Genomic DNA, 19,114 nt, shown 5'->3' with positions numbered 1-19,114 from the left:
CAGCGCGCGGGGGCGAATCTGGGCGGGGAAAGTCGTTTTTCGCGTGACAATGGTGGCCCACGCTTCAGTTTTCTTCCCGCGGGAGCGCCCCCAGTGCGCTGGGTTCGCCATGCGATCGCCGGGCCAAAAAATGGGCTGAACCGGCGAAATTCGGTGTCTTGGGGGGCGACTAGGGTTTTCTTCGGTGCCGGCGAAAAAAATCGCGTCCTGGGGGGCGTGTTGGGGCCGCGAGTGGAGATGCTCTAACCGAGAGGTCTCTCCGTTAGGGTTTGAGAACCCTTTTTTAGTTGGAGGGTTTGTGAGTATATCAGGCCATAACTCAAGTCCGGCCGGGCCTACATAAGCCCGCAGTAGAAAACCAAGGCCCGGCCCGGCCATCGGGCCTAGTTTGCAGGTCCAAGCCCGGCCCATGAGTGGAAAAGCCCGTCGGGCCTCAAACCATGCCCCTTCCTTCAAACGCATAAATTGCAAGCCCAAGCCCGGCCCGACCTAGCAGTCGGGCTCAAAAACTAGGCCTAGGACCGGCACGCGGGCAAGACCGGGCCGGGCTGGGTCGGGCTATTTCGAGCTGGGTCGGGTCGGGGCGGGTTTCCCATGGCCAGGTCTATTTGTGAGCTTTTCGCTTGACTTTGTTTTTCAAGGGATAGCTTTTCGCTTTACTTGGTATATGTAATTATGGAAAAAAGCAACGGATGACGCCTTTGATAGCTTCTACCAAGCCCAACCAGACCAGCAAATCCTATATGGCCCTATATGGCACCCTTAGCGCCCGACATAGGGTTAACTAGCACATATACCTGTGCGTTTTAACGGGAGAAAATAGAGAGCATGGACATGAATCAATCAACTACAACCCTTGCTCAGAGACAAGGTTGCCAACCATCTTCGTCTTTGATGGCATGAAACTTACAATTTCTATTATCAATTTTGTTGGACCACAGTTGCCTGTAATTTGAATTTGGGTTAGACGATTCGATGGAGAAGGAAGCAGCAACTGCGAAGCACTGAGGCCGCCGACAGTAGGTTTTATCTTGTCTATCTTAGGGTGCAGGGGGAAGCCCAACCTTCTCTGTCTATCTTAGGATGCAGGGGGTGCAAGTAGCTGGAGAACTGGGTACTTCACCGGCTTTGGAGGGATGGGTGGGGGCAGCGGCAAACTCGGTGGTGGGGGGAGGGTGAGGCGGTCGTGGGAGCGCGGCCGGCCGTGCCGGCGGAGGCAGGTGGTTCACATCAAGGTCGTGGGGAGGAAGACGATGAACAAATTTTTCAAGAGGTAGATAGGAAGATCTGACGGTTCCTTTTCATCCAACGGCTAGGAGCAAATCGACAGAAAACAAATCCAGTAGACTGTGCCATTCTTTTCTATTATATTAATATTAAAAAAAACTTACGATTACTCATATTATGTGTGCAACAGACTACTCGTGAAAATGATTTTTTTAAGGGCTGATCATCTAGGCATGGCTGAGAATCAAGGTAGATATTGTTGTCGAACTTGCAGAGGATTGTTCTGTAGTATGATCTTTTTTAAATATATACCTCTGCCGTTTGTATTTGCTAGCCTCTTTCTCTTCATGTCTGTCTTGCAACCTTGCCGCGTACTATCGCGGGGCCGCTCGACGCTGAGCACGTGGTCACATGGAGGCTGTAATGCATGGAGCGGTGAAGGGCGTACGCATCGTCGTGCGTATGTTTGCTTGGTCTCCGTCCACGTCGTCCGGCTGGCCGCCCGGCTAGACTCGGTCAATGGCGCATTGCGCTCGAGGCTCGACTCTCGTCGCTGGCTTAGTTAGAACAATTAGTGTGGTCGGATCATTTAAACTGATTTAAACTGATGACGCCAGCGAAAGTAACCAGCCATCCATCCAGTTGTATAGGTTACTAAAAAAATCCATCGAGGTGTAGTACGATTGTTTCTCAAAAGGAAAAACATAGTAGTACGTGCCAAAGATCTTTTCGTGGGATATGTTGTACTCCTACGTGCGCTAGGTGGCTGCTGGGAGCCTGGGAGATCGATCCTGGTGAACCATGAAAAAAAACGATCCCGGTGAAGATCGATCGATATTTGCCACTGAATTGACCGGTGGAATATGTGTACGTGCGCTAGGAAACAATCGGCATTTTTTTCTTCCGGGAACGCATCGATCGATTGAGATTCTTTTTAAGCGTTTGATCGAGAAACGATCGGCGTTTTCTTCGGGAACGGATAATGCAAACAGGGTATATTAGTACCATCTCACGTATATGTTTAAATTTAAACTGAAAGCGTATTGTGACGGTGAATTCGAAGACTCAATTCATGCTTTATTATCACAGGGAAATGGGCGTATAGGGCGCACATCCCCTTGTCCAAGCTGGGCTGGCCACAGTCTTTTTTTCTATTTTAAAGACACAAAAGAACAGCGTGTGTATGCACCGTGATTCGAACAGGCGATCAATGTTTGCTACATTAACCAATCGACCACCTGCGCTTGACGTGCTTTGTTATTGGTTTGACTTCTTTTTTTTTTTGCTGGAACGGTTTTGTTGTGCTTTCCTACTTTTATTCATTTCCATTATACATTTTTTGCTAAACTTTTTTGTAATTCATTATACATTATAGAGGATCTTTTGTTTCACATTTGTGAATTTTTTTCTAATATACAATGAACTTTTTTCTATATAGCCAGCCTCACCTCACTGCCAAAACTCCTGCAACCATTCCCCTATCTCGAGCTTTTACTTCGGCATGGGTCGATAACTAAAACAAGGTAAACAGTGCTCCTGCTTTGGCCATCAGTTGACGGCGGCGGCGGTTGTAGATGCTGAGAGAGAAACCCCAATAAATGGATCAGGAAAAAGACTCTGGCAGCCAATCAATATGATCAGCGGACAAACCCTAGATACAGGTTGGGCGGCCCTCGGTGAAGATCATGGAGATCGACCACCCCGGGGCGACGCAGTGCGGAAGAAACGGCAGTGGCTAGGGCTCAGGACAGCTAAGTCTAATACATGTGGAGGGAATAAAGAGGTAGATTGGCATAATGCGGTGGATGTAGAGAATAAGACTTCGGGCTCCCAGAGATACGGTACGAATCATATAATAAAGAATACAATCTTAACAAATCCTAGCCTACCATAATCTATACTAGTATTTCACTATATGGGCTATCATATAGAAAGAGCTGCCCTAAGCATTCATACGAACATGAACACCAAATCAAAATTGCCACAAACAGCAAAATAGAATGTAACAATAGAAAATAAAAAATAACTGCATCGGATCACACTAATTTAAATTGCCAGTCATGAAAAACAGTACAGAATATAAGAATTCAAAAATAGCTGCATCAGATCACAGCACATACTTCAATCGAAGATGGGCAAATAAGACTGTCAAATTTAGCACCAAAAATAGCAAATCAGTGCAACAATAATTGCTATAGCTGGCGAGCTTATCCACAAATAGCAATATTTCACTGTCTGAAAACTAACAGCTTCCTCAGCCAAATATCTTTAACCAAAATCATCCTCCATTGAATCTAGGGAAGAAAAACCATCAGCATCACCAACTCGCTCTTCCATCGAAAAAGGGTCATGATCCCTATTAAGAGGATTTCTTGACCTTGAACTTCCCAAAACATACTGCCTTGGCCTGCACAAATGGACAAATCAGTAATACGAGTATACGCCACCACCAAATGATTCAGACTTAAAGGTCTAAATACATACCAGGATTTTTCACATTCTAGATTCTACATCTGCGAAGATTATCACGAAGATTATCAATCCTACAGAACATAACATCCAAGTGAAATATCTATCAAAACAGAAAAGAAAAGAACAAAGTATGTCCATATGTGTGTACTCCTTGTTGTCGCCAGGATTGAATGCCATAAAGATTGCCATCACAGCTTGAGCCGTAAAATTTCCATAGAAGTGTCCAAAGATGTCCAATTCTTCAGGTGTTTGAATTGCCTGTTTTAAATCCAACACTAGTTTTCATCATCTTTACAATGTCATATAACAGAAAATAGTAAAGACTAAAATTCTTACAGATGCTGATTCAGCCACATGCTCTTTAAAGTGCCTGTTAAAAACAGGACATAACATCGAGTCTGCAAAGAAAGTATGAACCTTTCTCACTGGAGTGGTGGAAACATTATCACTAATCAATAAAGCCTTTCGCCATGCCATTTCTCTCCAATCAATTTGTTGACCAGATTCATCAAAAAACTGGGCTCTGTTCACAGCATGCTCAAAAATAATCTTATCGGCTTCCGGCAGCATATTATTATATATGGTGATCAGATGAAAAAGTAGGCTTGAATTGTCAACTGGTGAATTAAATGACATGTGACCAAGTAATTCCGAAAGAAATTTCACCAAATCAGAATCATCAATTTCAATTGAATATTTATCAATGACCGTAATGAGGCTAGAGATGTAATTTGCATATCTGTTATTTCTTAAGAAATAAGGAAGGAGAAGGCTCAGCATTCTCTGCAGATCAAGGAATGCATTCTTCAAACTGGCTTCGTGAGTAGGCGGAATCGAGATTATGAATTCCTTATTTCGAATGACAAGGTTTTGCAACTGAAAACAGGCTTTCCAGCTCTTTCTTTTAAGCAGCATACTAATTAGGTATTTAAAAAATCCGGCCAATAGGAATCTTCCGTCATCTGTGGCAACAAGAATTTCAAGCTCAGTATCGATGGTGTAACACAATGTAGTAGCACACCGATTTGTATATGCCTCTACCGGTTCATCATTAAGACATGATCCAGGCCCTACAACACAAAAAGCCATATATTTGAATAAAAACCAGGAATAAAAACAGAATTACACATATGATATTAGTCATAAAAATACTAACCAAACATGACAGAAATTGGCGAATAATAATGTCTTGAAAGTTCATCACTTTGAACTGCCACTTGCCATAAAGATGACTTGCTTAAGTTCTTTATTATTATAGCATGTAAAGCAGGAAGGAAGCACACGTAATCCCTAGCCATTTCGATCATGACTTTAGATAAGGGCCTTCTCGCCCATTCCTGAAAATTCGTCAAATTTGCAAAATCATTCAGAAGCTCAGCAATTGTCAAATATTACTCCCAAAACCACACACACCAAAATATTGCAGAACTTATAATAAGCAAATAATGTGCTAAACTAACCTGACAAGGCAGCATTTTGAGCCTTTGTTCTGCAGCACATGTCATTTCTACATAAAGCAACAGTCAAATATTATATGGTGCAAGGATGAGAGCATTAATTCAACTATGTTGTTGACACAAGCAGCACACTGTAGACTAGTCACACAAGACGTTACTCCCTCCTTCCATCTATATAAGGCCTAATGCGTTTTTCGAGGCTAACTTTGACCAAGTGTTAGAGCAATAAGACCAAGTGTTAGAGCAATAATATATGACATGCAACTTACACAAAGCATACCGTCAAATTCGTATGTGAAAGGAGCTTCCAATGATATAATTTTCACATTATACATCTCACGTACTATTAATCTTGTGAATAGTCAAAGGCGGTCTTGAAAAACGCATTAGGCCCTCTATAGATGGAAGGAGGGAGTATCTTAAAACAAAAATCAAAAGTAACCAGGAGCGAAGTGCTGAACTGTCGTTCTGATACGGCGGGATACAAGGACACGCCGGGATGCCAACTTTGCAGTATCCCCCGAATTTCGATTTTTAAAAAATAAAAGAAGAAAACACAGGGATACGCCGGGACACGTACGGGATATGTTTGGGACACGGCCTGGCCCAAAACACCCTTGGCCCAACCCAGTATACCTAAGCTATTTTGCAGGAACTCCCGCACGCTCTCGTCTCAAGGACGAGGTGCTCCAGCCCAGCCTCCCAGGTCGCACTGGAACGCACCGCCAACCTCCTGGATCGAAGCCGCTGCCACCTGGACTCGTTGTCGCCGCTGCCGCCGCTGCCTGGACTCGTCGCCTCCGCCGCCGCTGGCGCTACCACCAGCCTCGGCACTTCCAGCAGCCTCTCCCCTCTCCTCTTTTCTCAACCTCTTTCTCTTTTATTCTTCAGATTTGCTTATGCTGCTGGATGTTGCTTGCTGGCTTGCTGCTTGCTTGTGCTGCCGCTTATGCTGCTGCTGCTGCTGCTGCTCATGCTTGTATTGTCTTTAATTATGTCTTGTCTTCTAATCTTCTTTACTGTTTGTGTTTGATGTGTTTTGCAAGAAGGATGCAGCTTGCAATGACAACATGGCATGGGGGGATGAGGATCAATCAATCACTTGATAAAAGAGACACCAAATGGGTTTCTGAAAAATGCCGTATCCCGTATGTGTATCCCCGTCTTTCCGTCCCCGTGTCCGTGCTTTTTAGATCAGTAGTCGCCGTTCACCTATGCATCAGATATGGACAGCCAAAACAAGATGACAACACAATGCTGGTTAAAACAAGCACAGAAATCAACTACTATAAATGGGGAATTACACCATCCCTCCTAACACTCTGCTGTGATCCACACCCAAAAAAAAACTCCACTTCCCCACTGTTTTGTGAAACAAGAACTCTGCTTTTTTTAGCAATTTGGAGCAATGACTGAATCAGCACAAGGTTTTGGAGGAGCGACTCTACCTTATTGCTACAAAGCGTATGACACAAGTGTTGAAAGTGTTAGGAAATATGCAACTTGTATTCCCTGGAGCAAATGGCCAATATATTACATGTACAGGTGGTAAATATGCAGGAAACCCCTCATACACTTGGGAAAACATACAGGCTATGCATGGGACATAATTTAACACCCCCCTTCAAAATCAGGGTGGATCCGCAACACTAGTTTGGAGAGATAAAATCCATGCTGCGCTCTAGCATGGGAGGTAAAGAAATCTACCAACTGCAACTCGGAAGGCACATGATGAGGAACAGTAACCTGATCCTGCACAACAGCGCACACAAAAGAAGCATTATCACCAATATGCTTGGTGAGCTCATGCTTGATAGGGTCATGCCCAATACTGACAGCACCTGTATTGTTGGCCAATCCTGAAGTAACCACAGTAAGCAAGTCACAAGAGCCATAGTTTGCAACTCAACCTCTCCACTCGAACGGGATACTACAGTATGTCACTTCGTCTTCCAGGCAATGAGAGAACCTCCAAGAAAAACACAGTAAGCAAAAAGTAAATGGCGATTTGAAGGATCACTAGCCCACATAGCATCCAAATAGGCCTGAAGCTGGAACGAACTGGAGCAAGGTAAGAAAAGATGGTGAGAGACCGTGCTACAAAGGGGTATCGGAGGGCACGAAGGTGGCTATAGTGAACCAAAGAGGGGATAGAAACAAAATGACTCCAGATACAGACATGTTAGGAGATATCCGGACAAGTGACAGCTAGATACACAAGGCTACCAACAAGATGATGATAATGTCTCGGATCAAACAAGGGGTCACCATCAGAAGCACAGAGATGAATATTGAGCTCCATGGGAGTCTCAATAGTGCACGCTCTTAATAGTAAGAGCACCACGAGCAAAGAGATACTAGATATACTGTCCTTGAGAAATTAAAAAAGGCAACAAAGGTAGAGGAAACCTCAATCCCGATTAAGTAGCGAAATGGGCCAAGACAAGATATAAGAAACTGCTAAGACATACCTTAACAAAGAATGTACTCAGTGTCGACGACACTGATGATCATGTCATTAAATATAGAAGAAGAGTCCGGCCACGAGAAGAATGGTGGACAAAAAATCGCAGAATCAGGAGCACTCGAAAAACTAGCGGCAGTCACCACAGAGGCGAAATGCTCAAAACAAGCATTAAGGGCTTGCTTAAGGCCATAGAGAGCGACAACGACGGCATACCTTGCCATATGGAACGAAATACCCGGGCGATGGCTGCATGTAAACCTCCTCACACAACTCACCATTAAGAAATAAGAAATTGCTAAGACATACCTTAACAAAGAATGTACTCGGGGTCGTCGCCACTGATGATCATGTCATCAAATATAGAAGAAGAGTCGGCTACGAGAAGAATGGTGGACAAACATCGCAGAATCAGGAGCGCTTGCCGAAAAACTAGCGGCAGTCACCACAGAGGCGAAATGCTCAAAACAAGCACGAGGGGCTTGCTTAAGGCCATAGAGAGAGACAAAGACGGCATACAATGCCATATGGAACGGAATACCCGGGCGATGGCTGCATGTAAACCTCCTCACACAACTCACCATTAAGGAAGGCATTATGAACACCAAGTTGAGAGCCAGACCAGGCGAGCAGAGGCCACAGCAAGAACTGTGCGAACAGTGGTCATATGGCTACAGGCCCTAAAGTCTCGTCATAGTCACATACCATGCTCCCGTTGAAAGCCATGAGCCATTAGACGAGCTTTGTAGTGCTCAAGAGAACCATCGGCGCAAGTCTCAACCTTGTAGAACCACTTACAAGTGACAGGATGAACACATGGAGGAAGAGAAACAAGATCCTGCGTGTCGGTGCGCTCGAGAGCAGCAATCTCCTCGGCCACTACAAGCTGCCATTCGGGATGAACAACAACATCACGATAAGAAATCGGCTCAAGAACAAAAGCACGAACACGCAAACAAGCACGTAAACCATAAGTAGGCGGAGAGGAAGATGGCACATCAAAAAGAGATGGTGTATCTTAGACTCATCCACAACATGTGTATGACGAGTATAAAAGTGAAAAGCAAAGAAGAATGCGAGGCGGAATCACCAGAATTGACTTGAGTGATGGAGACGAGGAAGCGACCAGGAATGAAGGTGTGGAATCCTATGGCATATGAGAGGATGAACAGTGTGAGGTAGCCTCAGGTGACGAACAAGGCGAAGAAACCATAAGAGATAGAGGTGTCAAATCTGCAATCGGTGGGTGAAGAGTGAGACGGTGGGTCAAAGTGGGGGATGTGTCAGGAAAAGTGAGTTAAGAGAGATCCTCCATTGAATAGGTGAGGAAGATGGACGTGGGTAGAAGGGACAAGACTCATCAAGTCACATCCCGAGAAATACACATCAGACGGCCGACTGGGATTCCAACGACGATACGCGGGTAGAAGACACTCAATAGACTGACGGTCAGTTTGGTCCGTTCACATGGGGCAAGGACATAGCAAACACAAATAAACGAAGCACTGGATAATCAAGTGAACGATCAAAAAGACGCTCAAAAGAAACGCCACCCTTTAGAGCAATGGATGGTTGAGGGTTGATGATATAGGTGGAAGTGGAGACTGCCTCAGCCCAAACGTCAGGCGGGCATGGGCAAAGCGAGGAAAGAAAGGAAGAAATGGCTCCACCTCCATCACCTCCGTTCCATCAACCACCATAGTTTAGACGACGACTTGGCTTCCCTTCCCTTCCCGGCCTTCCCTTATCCAGTAGCGGTCGTGGCGCGCCGCGAGGAATGGACACCATCATAATTACCCACACCGAGCGAGGAGGCGAGGGACGGTTGGACGACACTGTCACAGTCCACGCATGAGCGAGGAGCCAGCGAGCGAGCGAGCGTCGCCTTCAATTCACGAAATCACGAGACGGGGAGGCAAGCCGCCCGCGCGCAGCATCTGTCGGATCAGGTGGGTAAAACAAAGAGAAAGAAAGGGGACACTGCCTTTGATGTCCTCCTCCTACTCCTGACTCCCAGTGCGTCGTCTTCCTCGCGCACCTCCTGTTGTCATTCTCCCTCCCGGCCCAGGGTCTCCTCCTCTCCCCATCCAGGGTCATCAACGTACATGATATCTCAAGATAAAGATTACTGAGCTCAGCCACACCATTATGAGCATGGGCAAAATGGCAAGAGAACTAAGCGAGCGTACCCAACTCAACAAAGACTCCACACAACATCTTGGAGATATACTCTCCAACAAAGTATGCACGAAACACACGAATAGGCGTAGAGAACTAAGTGTGAACCATGGGAGCAACACACTTGTACTATATAGATAAGACCTCACTACGAGAAACATAAAATATATCCATGTGTTGGGAAAAATTATCCGTAGAGATAATATAGTAGCAATGACCTCTTTTCAAGGCAAAGGTAGCTGGACCCCAGACATCAAAGTGAACAAGGTAGAAAGGACACTAAGACACAATCTCGCTATAAGGAGAAGGTAACTGGACCTGTTTACCAAGCCAACAATCCTGACAGTCTAAAGACACACCGCTGAAGAAGATTCCAAGAAGACCATATCGAACCAAGGATGAGAGACGAGAGCCACAAGTGACCAAGGCGATGATAAACAAGCCACAAGTGACCAAGGCGATGATAAACAAGGCAACAGAGGCGAGGAGACTGGTGGCAATGACAGTGAAGAGAAGGTGAAGCCAGTAAAGCTTTACTCCCAGAGGCTCTGGGAGTCATGACGCCGAGGGCTAGCACCAAGGAGAGCATACTTTGACGTTCCAAAACAGAACATGAGCCAAAGTCAAGAATGACATGACAACTACATCAACAATCTGACCACCAAAAATGAGTTGCATGGTAAGTCGAGGAGCATGAGCAACACCAAGAACATGAAAAAGACCAACCGCTAAGAATGCGTCGGCCAATTACCAGGAGTAAGGTGCCATCAACAGTAAGAACATGAATAGGAGAATCAATAGATCAAATAGGAGACAAAGTGGGTGAATCATGAGTCATATCAAAAGATGCTCAAGTATCAAGAATCCACAAAGATGTACCTGCCTGTGTAGAAGGCAGACTCACAATCCCAGAAGAGTATAGCAGACCAGCAACAACAAATCGGTGGAGAACCAGAGGACGTAGCTACCAGGCATCAAAGTTGCGTAATCTCCTGCTCAGTCAAGGGCTCAACTAAAGAGGTCAACATAGATGCACCCGATAAGGATAATTAGAGGCAATAAGCAGGTCACTAAGTCACGCAATCTCCTAAGACGTGAAGCACCCGACAGAAGTAGTAGACGTGGCAGCACCAAAAGTGGAGCAGCCGCCGCCACCTATGGAAGCCGCAAGAGGAGACGGTGTAGCATTACTAGTATCGTCTATAGAGGCCGGTGGGGAAGAGGTCGCATGCATACAAACACCAAGCGCTTGACTGAAGCACGACCACCACGTCCATGTGCAGAGGCCGCGAGAAGAGTCGCACAAGAGTGGCCATCTTTTAAAGTCAGTGTAGAGCAACCATCCCCACAAGCACAAGTCATAAGAGAAGTCGTTTTATAGAGAAACCAACACAGCATGCAGAAGACATCAAAGGGGATGACATCACAGATGGACAAGCACCAAGCACCAACAAACAACGCATGAGCAAGACAGGGCCAATGTAAGAAACAAGGTCCGTAGTCCGCTGGTAGAGAGAGTGATGCGGATCCGACAGAAACATCACACCAGATTGAGAGGAACCGATGCGTCAAGCACCATGTGGCATCTATTTTTTCTTCTTTTTAATCAATCTAGTCAATGCTCTTATCAGCCAACAGAAACCGACCGAGGCAGGGAATCAGCTCGCACAGGAACAACAGACCTAGCCCAGCGGGCCTATCAGGAGTTGGACCAACGTCATGTGGATGGGGCGAAGCAGGGAGACCAGCCAACGGTCAACACGGGTGAGCAAGTGAGCTTTGCGATCCAGTCGGATGGGGGTGGTTGTTTGCGGCTTGCATGCGAACAGGATCTAGCGGGCGTTGACCTAGAGAGCCAATGGGCGAGCATGTTAATGGCAGGCGTGCAAGGCATGACCAGCTGGAAGTAGCATGGCAACTAGACAAAGCAGTAGCCAGAGACAATAGCGGCAGGAGCAACACAGTCAGCTAAGAGAGGATAATGTAAGATGTGGAAAATTGTTAACATAGTTCTCCCCTCTTCCTTGGAGGTATTGGCATCTTATGTGTTTGGTAGGATACTGATCTTTCATTATTCCAAGTGAAAGAGTAAGAATTTTCCTTCCCTCTATGTAGTATCCATATCAAATTGCCATTGTCTCCCAAGAACAATGGCTCCGCGGCCTATACGGATCTGATTCCCACCGCGTTTTCTGCCCTCGGCACCTCCATTTCCCACCGCCCCCATTCATCGCCACATCTCATTCTTATAAGCGCCACCACATACGCCTCTCAACTTCACCTTGCCTCAAATCTCACCTTCCTTCCTCCCCTCCAGTCTAGAGTCTACACTGCCGGTTCGGCAATCCCCACTGACAAAGCAATTCAACACCGCAAACTGGGAGATGGACGCCACCGCAACGCCGCCACGTGTTCACCCATGCAGAGGCATGGTCCACCCGTCCCTGCCAAACCAAGTACGACAAGGACGTGGCTTGGGCAAGAGGTGGACGCCACCAACAAGGCAGGGATGGCAAAGAAAGGGGTTGGACACTTAGCCGAAATGGAAGGCCAAACCCGCCTATGTGGAGTAGGGGGTACTAACCACCACAATACCAATAAAGGGAAGACCAAGAAGGTGAGGCACCAGCCATGGCATAGGTGAGAGCCAAACCTCGCCTACGCATAGTGGGGGGCGAGGGCAACTACCACACTATTCATCACCCAAGGTGAAGAACAGATATTCAACACCCACCCTATTTCTACACCACTAGACCCATATTTTTAAATCCCGTAAATTTTAGTATTACAAAGGAAGTAAAGAATAACATGAGGCAATGTATATCTACCATAAAAGAACATGATTTGAAATTACAAACCTGAAACACACGGCATAAAAAAATACATATAAATGTATTTTTGTAGTTCTATGACTCATATCATGATTTTCTTATGTCGGTATTTGCATCGTTAAATCAATATGAAGGTACCTAGAAAAATGTGGTTGCAAAATAACTTATTACGTTGAGTATATATATGAACTATCTAGTTTCAATGTCTGCTTGTCAAATCATAACAGATATATGTGCCAAATAGAAGAATAAATTTCGAGTATGTGCACAACATATATGAGAGGGGGGGGGTAATTATAAAAAGGAGCAGTTTTAGAGAATAAGAGTACTGAAGAAACCATTTTTTTCAGCACATGATAGAACTTATTTTGTTTAAATATGCTAGGGTTTATCTCTACCTTAATAATAATAAAGCGCCTACCGCTTCTGGCTGTCTGTCGTCGCACATTTTGCAAAAAAAATGTGCAGATGGGATGCCTCCAATAATCATGACTCAAGACCCCAGCATGGCATCTCATCTATGTTGCCTCCAACTACATCTCTATACTAATGATTTTGTTCCATACTATGGCAAATTCTTTTGCTATGACTTGTGTAGAAGTTGCGATGGAAATAAGCACTTGAGGACAAGCCATCCACTTCTTTTTGTCTAACCTTATTTGGAATGGGTGCGCACCTTATTCATTGCAATGGAGTAACTGTATGACCCATAACTCTATTATGTAACTTTTGTTGTGTTTTCAGTAGCAACTTGGACAACTTCATCATACTCACTTCCATTTAGCGAAGGTATTCTTTCTGCTAACTTCTTAAATTGCTGGCAAGACCAAATCAAACAACAATCAAAATGCCAATGCTCGCATACAAACTTCAAAATGCATTCGCTAGCAACATTCATCCACTTTAACGACAAGTATAAACTTGGGCATGACCAACATTTACAAGAACTACGTGCACATGACCTAACATGTAACTGAAATTTCTCAAGCAAATTCATACACATCTCCAAAACAGAATTTGAAATAGGCAAAGAGAAAAAAGCCAGGGCTAGGCGCCATCTGGCTGTAGGGGGGAAATGATCAGCCGAGTCCGATGTCGTCGTCCGGTCCGCCTCATTATAGCCGTTGGACGAGTCGATGATCCTCAAAACTCATCTTCCATCTCATGCGCTCCGCCCTACCTCGTCTACCACACACGCTTCGTCGGTGTAGCCGGCTCGCCAACGCCGACGACCATGACCATCGGAGCAGTCAACGTTGCTGAAGCCAGCTCATCGTTCAACCACCCCCTCGTCTGCAACAACCGACATTGCTCCAGCCGGTTTCATAGCCGACCACCACCGCTTGCTGCAGCTGACTTCGTCGCCGGTCACCACTATCTCGACACCTCGTCATAGCAACCTGTTCACCCCTAGCCACCACAGCTGCCACCCCTCGTCGCAATAGTCGACCTCACATCATCCTGATGCTTCCCGACGAGCGGCCTCGCAGCACCAATGCTCCCGCCGGCGAGCGACCTCGCAACATCCTATGCTTCCAGCGAGCAACCTTGCAGCACTGGCACTTCGGTCGGCGAGCGACCTCGCAGCATTGATGCTTCCGACGAGCAGCCTCACAGCACTAGTGCTTCGGTCGGCGAGTGTCCTTGCAGCATTCGATGCTTTCGCCGCTGCCCCGTCATGCTCGTCCACGTTGTCGCAGTATCGCCACGATTCTTCGACTCCGACGGCTGTGGGCATTGACGCGTGTCTTGTAGCACTATCTCGCAACACCGGCACCACCCTTTCTTGCATGAGCTCACACGCATAGTGGAGAGCCCCGCAGCACCCGTCGCCGGAGTAATCGTCGCCCCAACCATGGTGGCCTAGAATGTCCGGTGGCGAGACCAATGGGATCCGGATTCCAGAGGGAGAGAGAGACGAGAAGGGTGGGTGTTGTGTTGGAGACGTGCGGCTGGAAAGTGTTTCGTCAGGATAAGGAAGAAGAGGATAAGCAGTGCATGGGCCCTACGGGACACCTCTCTCTCACGCCATGAGGTTGTCGGGCAATTGTTACTCGGTGGGCAATCTAAGAGCCCAAAGGATGGTGGCATCAGTTTAGGATAGCTCGAACAATGGTGGCAGCGGAAGGACGATGGTGTCGATTGGACAGGAAGAGGGGTCACCGTCGGAGAGTGTCATGGTCAACGGGGCCAAACGAGGAGCTTTGCAACCGAAGCAAGATGCTTGGTGGCTAGACGAATTGCCTCTGCCGACAACCGAAGGGTGCCGGCAAAGGCGGAGCTTCAAGCGGCGACGACGTTGCCGTAGGGATAGGTGGTGACAGCGGCGGCTGAGTGAAAATCCAAGAGCCGGGAGGCACGATGCATCGAGACAAAGAGAACGACAAATCATTTTTTTGGGCGACTCATGGTAGGATCATGGGAGGCTGACATGGTGGCATTTTCCCTGTAATATGTGTGTGAACTTCAGTGGCAATTCGATATACCCTTCATTCTAAGTGGCTCTTGCTCGAGGAGCTGCCCTACCCCGAGCTTTTTCCATCGTGAAAGAGGTGGTGGTGGCTAGAAGTTAAACCCACCCCCAAGCTTGGCTTAATTTCACGATTAAGCCACCTATAAGTTGCAAAAGAACTGTCCCTTATTATGTGCAGACAAGCTGGGCCCAGCTGATGACACAGTTTATGCATTATTATGATAGATACTCAACAGTTTAAACTAGCAACAGAACTCAAAAATTTAAACTAGCAAAGTAACTACTGAGTACCATGGTAGCGACGAATAGCAAAGAGAGATATGCGGTCATGTTCTGGCTTTTCCCATTTCCTCTCTTGCAATACAGAATATAAAACCTGCATAGAGACATTATAATAAGGGTTCCCTTGTAATAATTGTTAGAATTAATTTTGTCATAGTCTTAAACATGTGCATGCACGTCAGAGAGTAGATATGCTAGTTTGCATGAAGCTTCTAGTCCAGCTATATCATAGCTGCTGCATGGCAGTAAGAGCAGTAAAAGGTAAAAGAAGTTTGACTGCTAGTTATCCTAGTAAGGAAGTGTTGCAGCAAATAGTATTAGAAGCAAAGTTGGAGTTTGCATTGGTTGTACAAATCCAGTCATTTGCTTAGTATGCAAGGAATAGCTACTTCTGAGCTGTATTGGTCAAGGTCGGTTCATGTAGCCTATAAATAGGCATGTATACCATCTTTGTAAGATAAGCTTGTAGAGCATCAACAGGAGAAAAGGCTTTGGCTGCGAGGCAGCAAGTCACCAAAACAGCTTGTGTAGTTGGGCCTGTGAGAAACAAGACGGAGAGTGAGAGAGGAGCTGAGTGATTCAGCTCTAACAGAGAGAGGGTGGGAGGACGGGGGGGGGGGGGGGGGGGGGACTCAGCTAAGCTTCAGTGCTACTGTTGTGAGTGTATGAGATACTATCAATAAAGCTTCACTGCTAGTAGCACTTCTGTGTGTGTGTGTGTGGAGTGTGTGTGTGTGTGTGTGTGTGTGTGGAGTGTGTGACGCATATCTCAGGAAGGGGGAGTTCAGTGATTCAATTCCAACAATAATCATTGGTACAAAGATCTTTTAGATACATAGAGGACAGCGTAGCGTAATTGTCCTAAGCCGATGATAATGGTCGAATCCTACAGAATTGACAATGTTCTACAGGCATACTGCTGCCATTACTGGTTTGTTTATGAAGCTTGTTATTATGCAAAAAATATAAGAAGCTACCTGGGTGTCCATCACATTACGAAGTCTGATGCCATATTGATCAAAAAGTGTCTGCAAAATGACAACTCTCGCATAGTTAGTCAATGTGCAATCTTTTCAAATACTAAATAGTGGCACTAGCAAAAGAGTACACCTTGCTGTGACGCCTGCAGTCATGAATTACTTTGGTGATGGCAATCGATTCAAGTGCAATCTTGCAAGCTTGAACTAACTCTTGTCCACCCTTAATAGCATCAACTAAGTAGACAGCATCGGGCAACGCAAGCTGGAAATTAAAATTATATAGAATCAACATCACAAAAAAAATTCTAAGAATACAAGATAAATTAAATACATTGATTATCAGCTTGTGTGCAAGCAGCTATTTAGATTACAATAACAACAATCAGGTAATTAAGCTATGGATATATGGCACTTCAAAGTAAAGAGGAACAGAATGCCAAGTAAGACCAGCATAATGAATAAAGCTGCTACAAGATAAGAGTATATACAGATTAAGGAACAAATATTGCATTGGAGTGGCTTATGTCCAAATATATCATGTCAAATAAGCTTCAGTTCAGCTCACCAGCAAGATACTGATGCCATCAATACCCTGACAGTCAAATCCAATTACTATTGCATCGGTACGTGAAGGTTTGAGGAGGCTATTTGGTAGTTTAGAAGGTTCAGTGACAATCTTTATAGCCATGTCTGAGTTCCCAGCCCCTGCAATATAACTCATTAGACATTACCCAGGCCAACAAACTGTAACTCATTAGACATTGCCCAGGCAAACAAACCGAACACACAAGAAGCACTGTGGCTAGTTCTTTAAAGTAAAATCATAACAGGAGACCAACCAGCAAACACTAGAAAAATGCAGATTGCCCTCCTGAATCAAACTGTCATAACTTACAATTTACTTGCATCAAAAGTTCTAGTCTATTAGAAATCAGTTCGTAACATCGGTTAAACCACCCGGTCAGCTCTCATGACAACATACTTTGAAGTATTCGAATAAAATATGAGATTTTCACTCAGGAAATGTTTTTAAAATAATCTGCAAAGCAGTAAAAAAGTAACAGCTACGATATTCAAATGACCAAATTTACTAGGTTTTATGCTCGGTTCAATAGCAGCACTAGTACATACCAGTATGCTCCCTCCGTTCCATATTAAGTGTCACTGATTTAGTACACATGCCTAGTAAATTAGTTTAGGCAAGGCACTCTGCACTAGGTGAGACGTGCTAATTTATGCACCTTCGCAGGTAAACATGGTTTGGGACAGTTAGGTGGAGATAAAAACACAACAGCTTCCAAGTGGAAGGAGCTCGTCCTGATGTAGATGGTGAAAACTACGCTTAGCAATTACATCGTCCGTCCCAGCAGCGTTTTCTAGTTCCAAAATCTTAAAAAACATCAGCATGGATGATTGTCTCTCGTCTAGATCTCAACAAAGGGGCGATTACAAAACCGTACCTCCATCACAAACGGCCAGCCCACACGAACCCACCGCAATCAACACACCAATCAACCAATGAAAAACGAAACCCTAGACGGGCGCAACGACAGAAATAGAGGGTTGGTGACGAGATAACAAACCCATGAGGTTATCGTCCACTTCTGTCCCGTCCATCGTCGGTCCCTGGTCGACGTCGGCGGCTGGAACTGAGGCCATCGAGTGCGGAGAGGGGCTATTGACGCGAGGGCGCCTCCAGATCTGGTGTGAAGAGTCAAAGAGGTAGGAGCATCTCCGTTCCTTCGGGTGGCCAGGGACTTAAATATCGCCGCTTCGGCCCAACCGGCCGTAATTTCAGCGTGGGAGGCTCGGATTCCAGCCGACCTCCTAAAGTTCGCCCTCCGGTCGCCGACGTCGGCCCAAATTCGGCGCAAATTAGGCCCAAATTCGGCTTAAGTTTGGTGTGCTTCGGCACAAATTTATTTTTGAGCGGTATAAAGTTGATGAATTTAGTAAGCATCAACTTCTGTCCCTATCTTTTGTTTTCTGTTTTTGTTAGTTAAATATAAAATAAAATGCCATGCTTTGTCTGTTTTCTGAATTTTCCGTGCAATAAAAAATGACCCAAAAATAAAAGTTTTCAGAATGCTCTGATAACCTGACACGGTTTTTTTATGAATATTTCTGAATTTCTGGTGCAAATAATACCAGAGGGAGGTGCACCAGGTGGGCACAACCCACCTGGGAGCGCCAGGACCCCCAGGCGCGCCCTCGTGGGTTGTGGTCCCCACGTGTGCCCCCTCACTTATCTCTTTAGCCCACATCATCATCCACCTCCAGAAAAAAATCTCCACTCATCTCTCTCCCGTGTTCTTGAGCTCAAACTCACGGATTTCGATCTCTTTGCTCGAAACTCCATTTCCGAAACTGTTTTGGGGGATTGTTGCTTGGTATGTGACTCCACTATTTGTTCAATTAGTTTTTGTTTAAGTGGTTTATACTTTGAATAATTAGCTACTCTTGGTGCTGCTGTAGATGAGTTTGCATGTTGAATTCTTAGTGTTCTAAGTAGTTTGAATGCCTGCTATGGCCTCTATGTATCCCTATGAGTAGTTGCTATCTATTTTATAAAGTTTTGCTGACAAATTTTTGTCACACGAAAAATTTTATTTTCAGAAAATTGTACGCGGACACGATGAAACTATTTGGAAGGAGCTCTTCGAGGAGACGATCCTCGGGGGCATCTTCTAGTGGCAGTTCTGCTCGTCGGTCTTATGTTGAACGAAGTGAAAGTTCCACGCGTGATGCCG

The 19,114-nt window shown here is 45.5% G+C and overlaps 1 protein-coding gene across 4 annotated transcripts; it reads right to left on the bottom strand.

The window, feature by feature from the left end:
* Nucleotides 1-3,243: 3,243 nt before the first annotated feature.
* Nucleotides 3,244-18,217, bottom strand: LOC123136905 (uncharacterized). Of its 4 annotated transcripts, none has more exons than XM_044556406.1 (11): nucleotides 17,948-18,217; nucleotides 16,930-17,069; nucleotides 16,495-16,626; nucleotides 16,362-16,412; nucleotides 15,394-15,478; nucleotides 5,160-5,206; nucleotides 4,856-5,036; nucleotides 4,036-4,769; nucleotides 3,848-3,957; nucleotides 3,712-3,770; nucleotides 3,244-3,634 (listed from the first exon to the last, which is right to left on the bottom strand). In XM_044556406.1, exons 1-10 carry the CDS (start codon nucleotides 18,021-18,023, stop codon nucleotides 3,728-3,730), a joined length of 1,599 nt encoding a protein of 532 aa, XP_044412341.1. In that variant the 5' UTR covers nucleotides 18,024-18,217; the 3' UTR covers nucleotides 3,244-3,634; nucleotides 3,712-3,727. The 4 variants fall into 4 exon arrangements, with proteins under 4 accessions (XP_044412341.1, XP_044412343.1, XP_044412340.1 ...); XM_044556408.1 differs by having other exon boundaries at nucleotides 4,117-4,769; XM_044556405.1 differs by having other exon boundaries at nucleotides 3,712-3,957.
* Nucleotides 18,218-19,114: the final 897 nt, after the last annotated feature.

This window comes from Triticum aestivum, chromosome 6B, assembly GCF_018294505.1.
Source record: "Triticum aestivum cultivar Chinese Spring chromosome 6B, IWGSC CS RefSeq v2.1, whole genome shotgun sequence".
In the NCBI taxonomy this organism is placed as follows: domain Eukaryota; kingdom Viridiplantae; phylum Streptophyta; class Magnoliopsida; order Poales; family Poaceae; genus Triticum; species Triticum aestivum.
The sequence above is the reverse complement of the archived record's forward strand: the minus strand, read 5'-3'. Positions and strand labels throughout refer to the sequence as shown.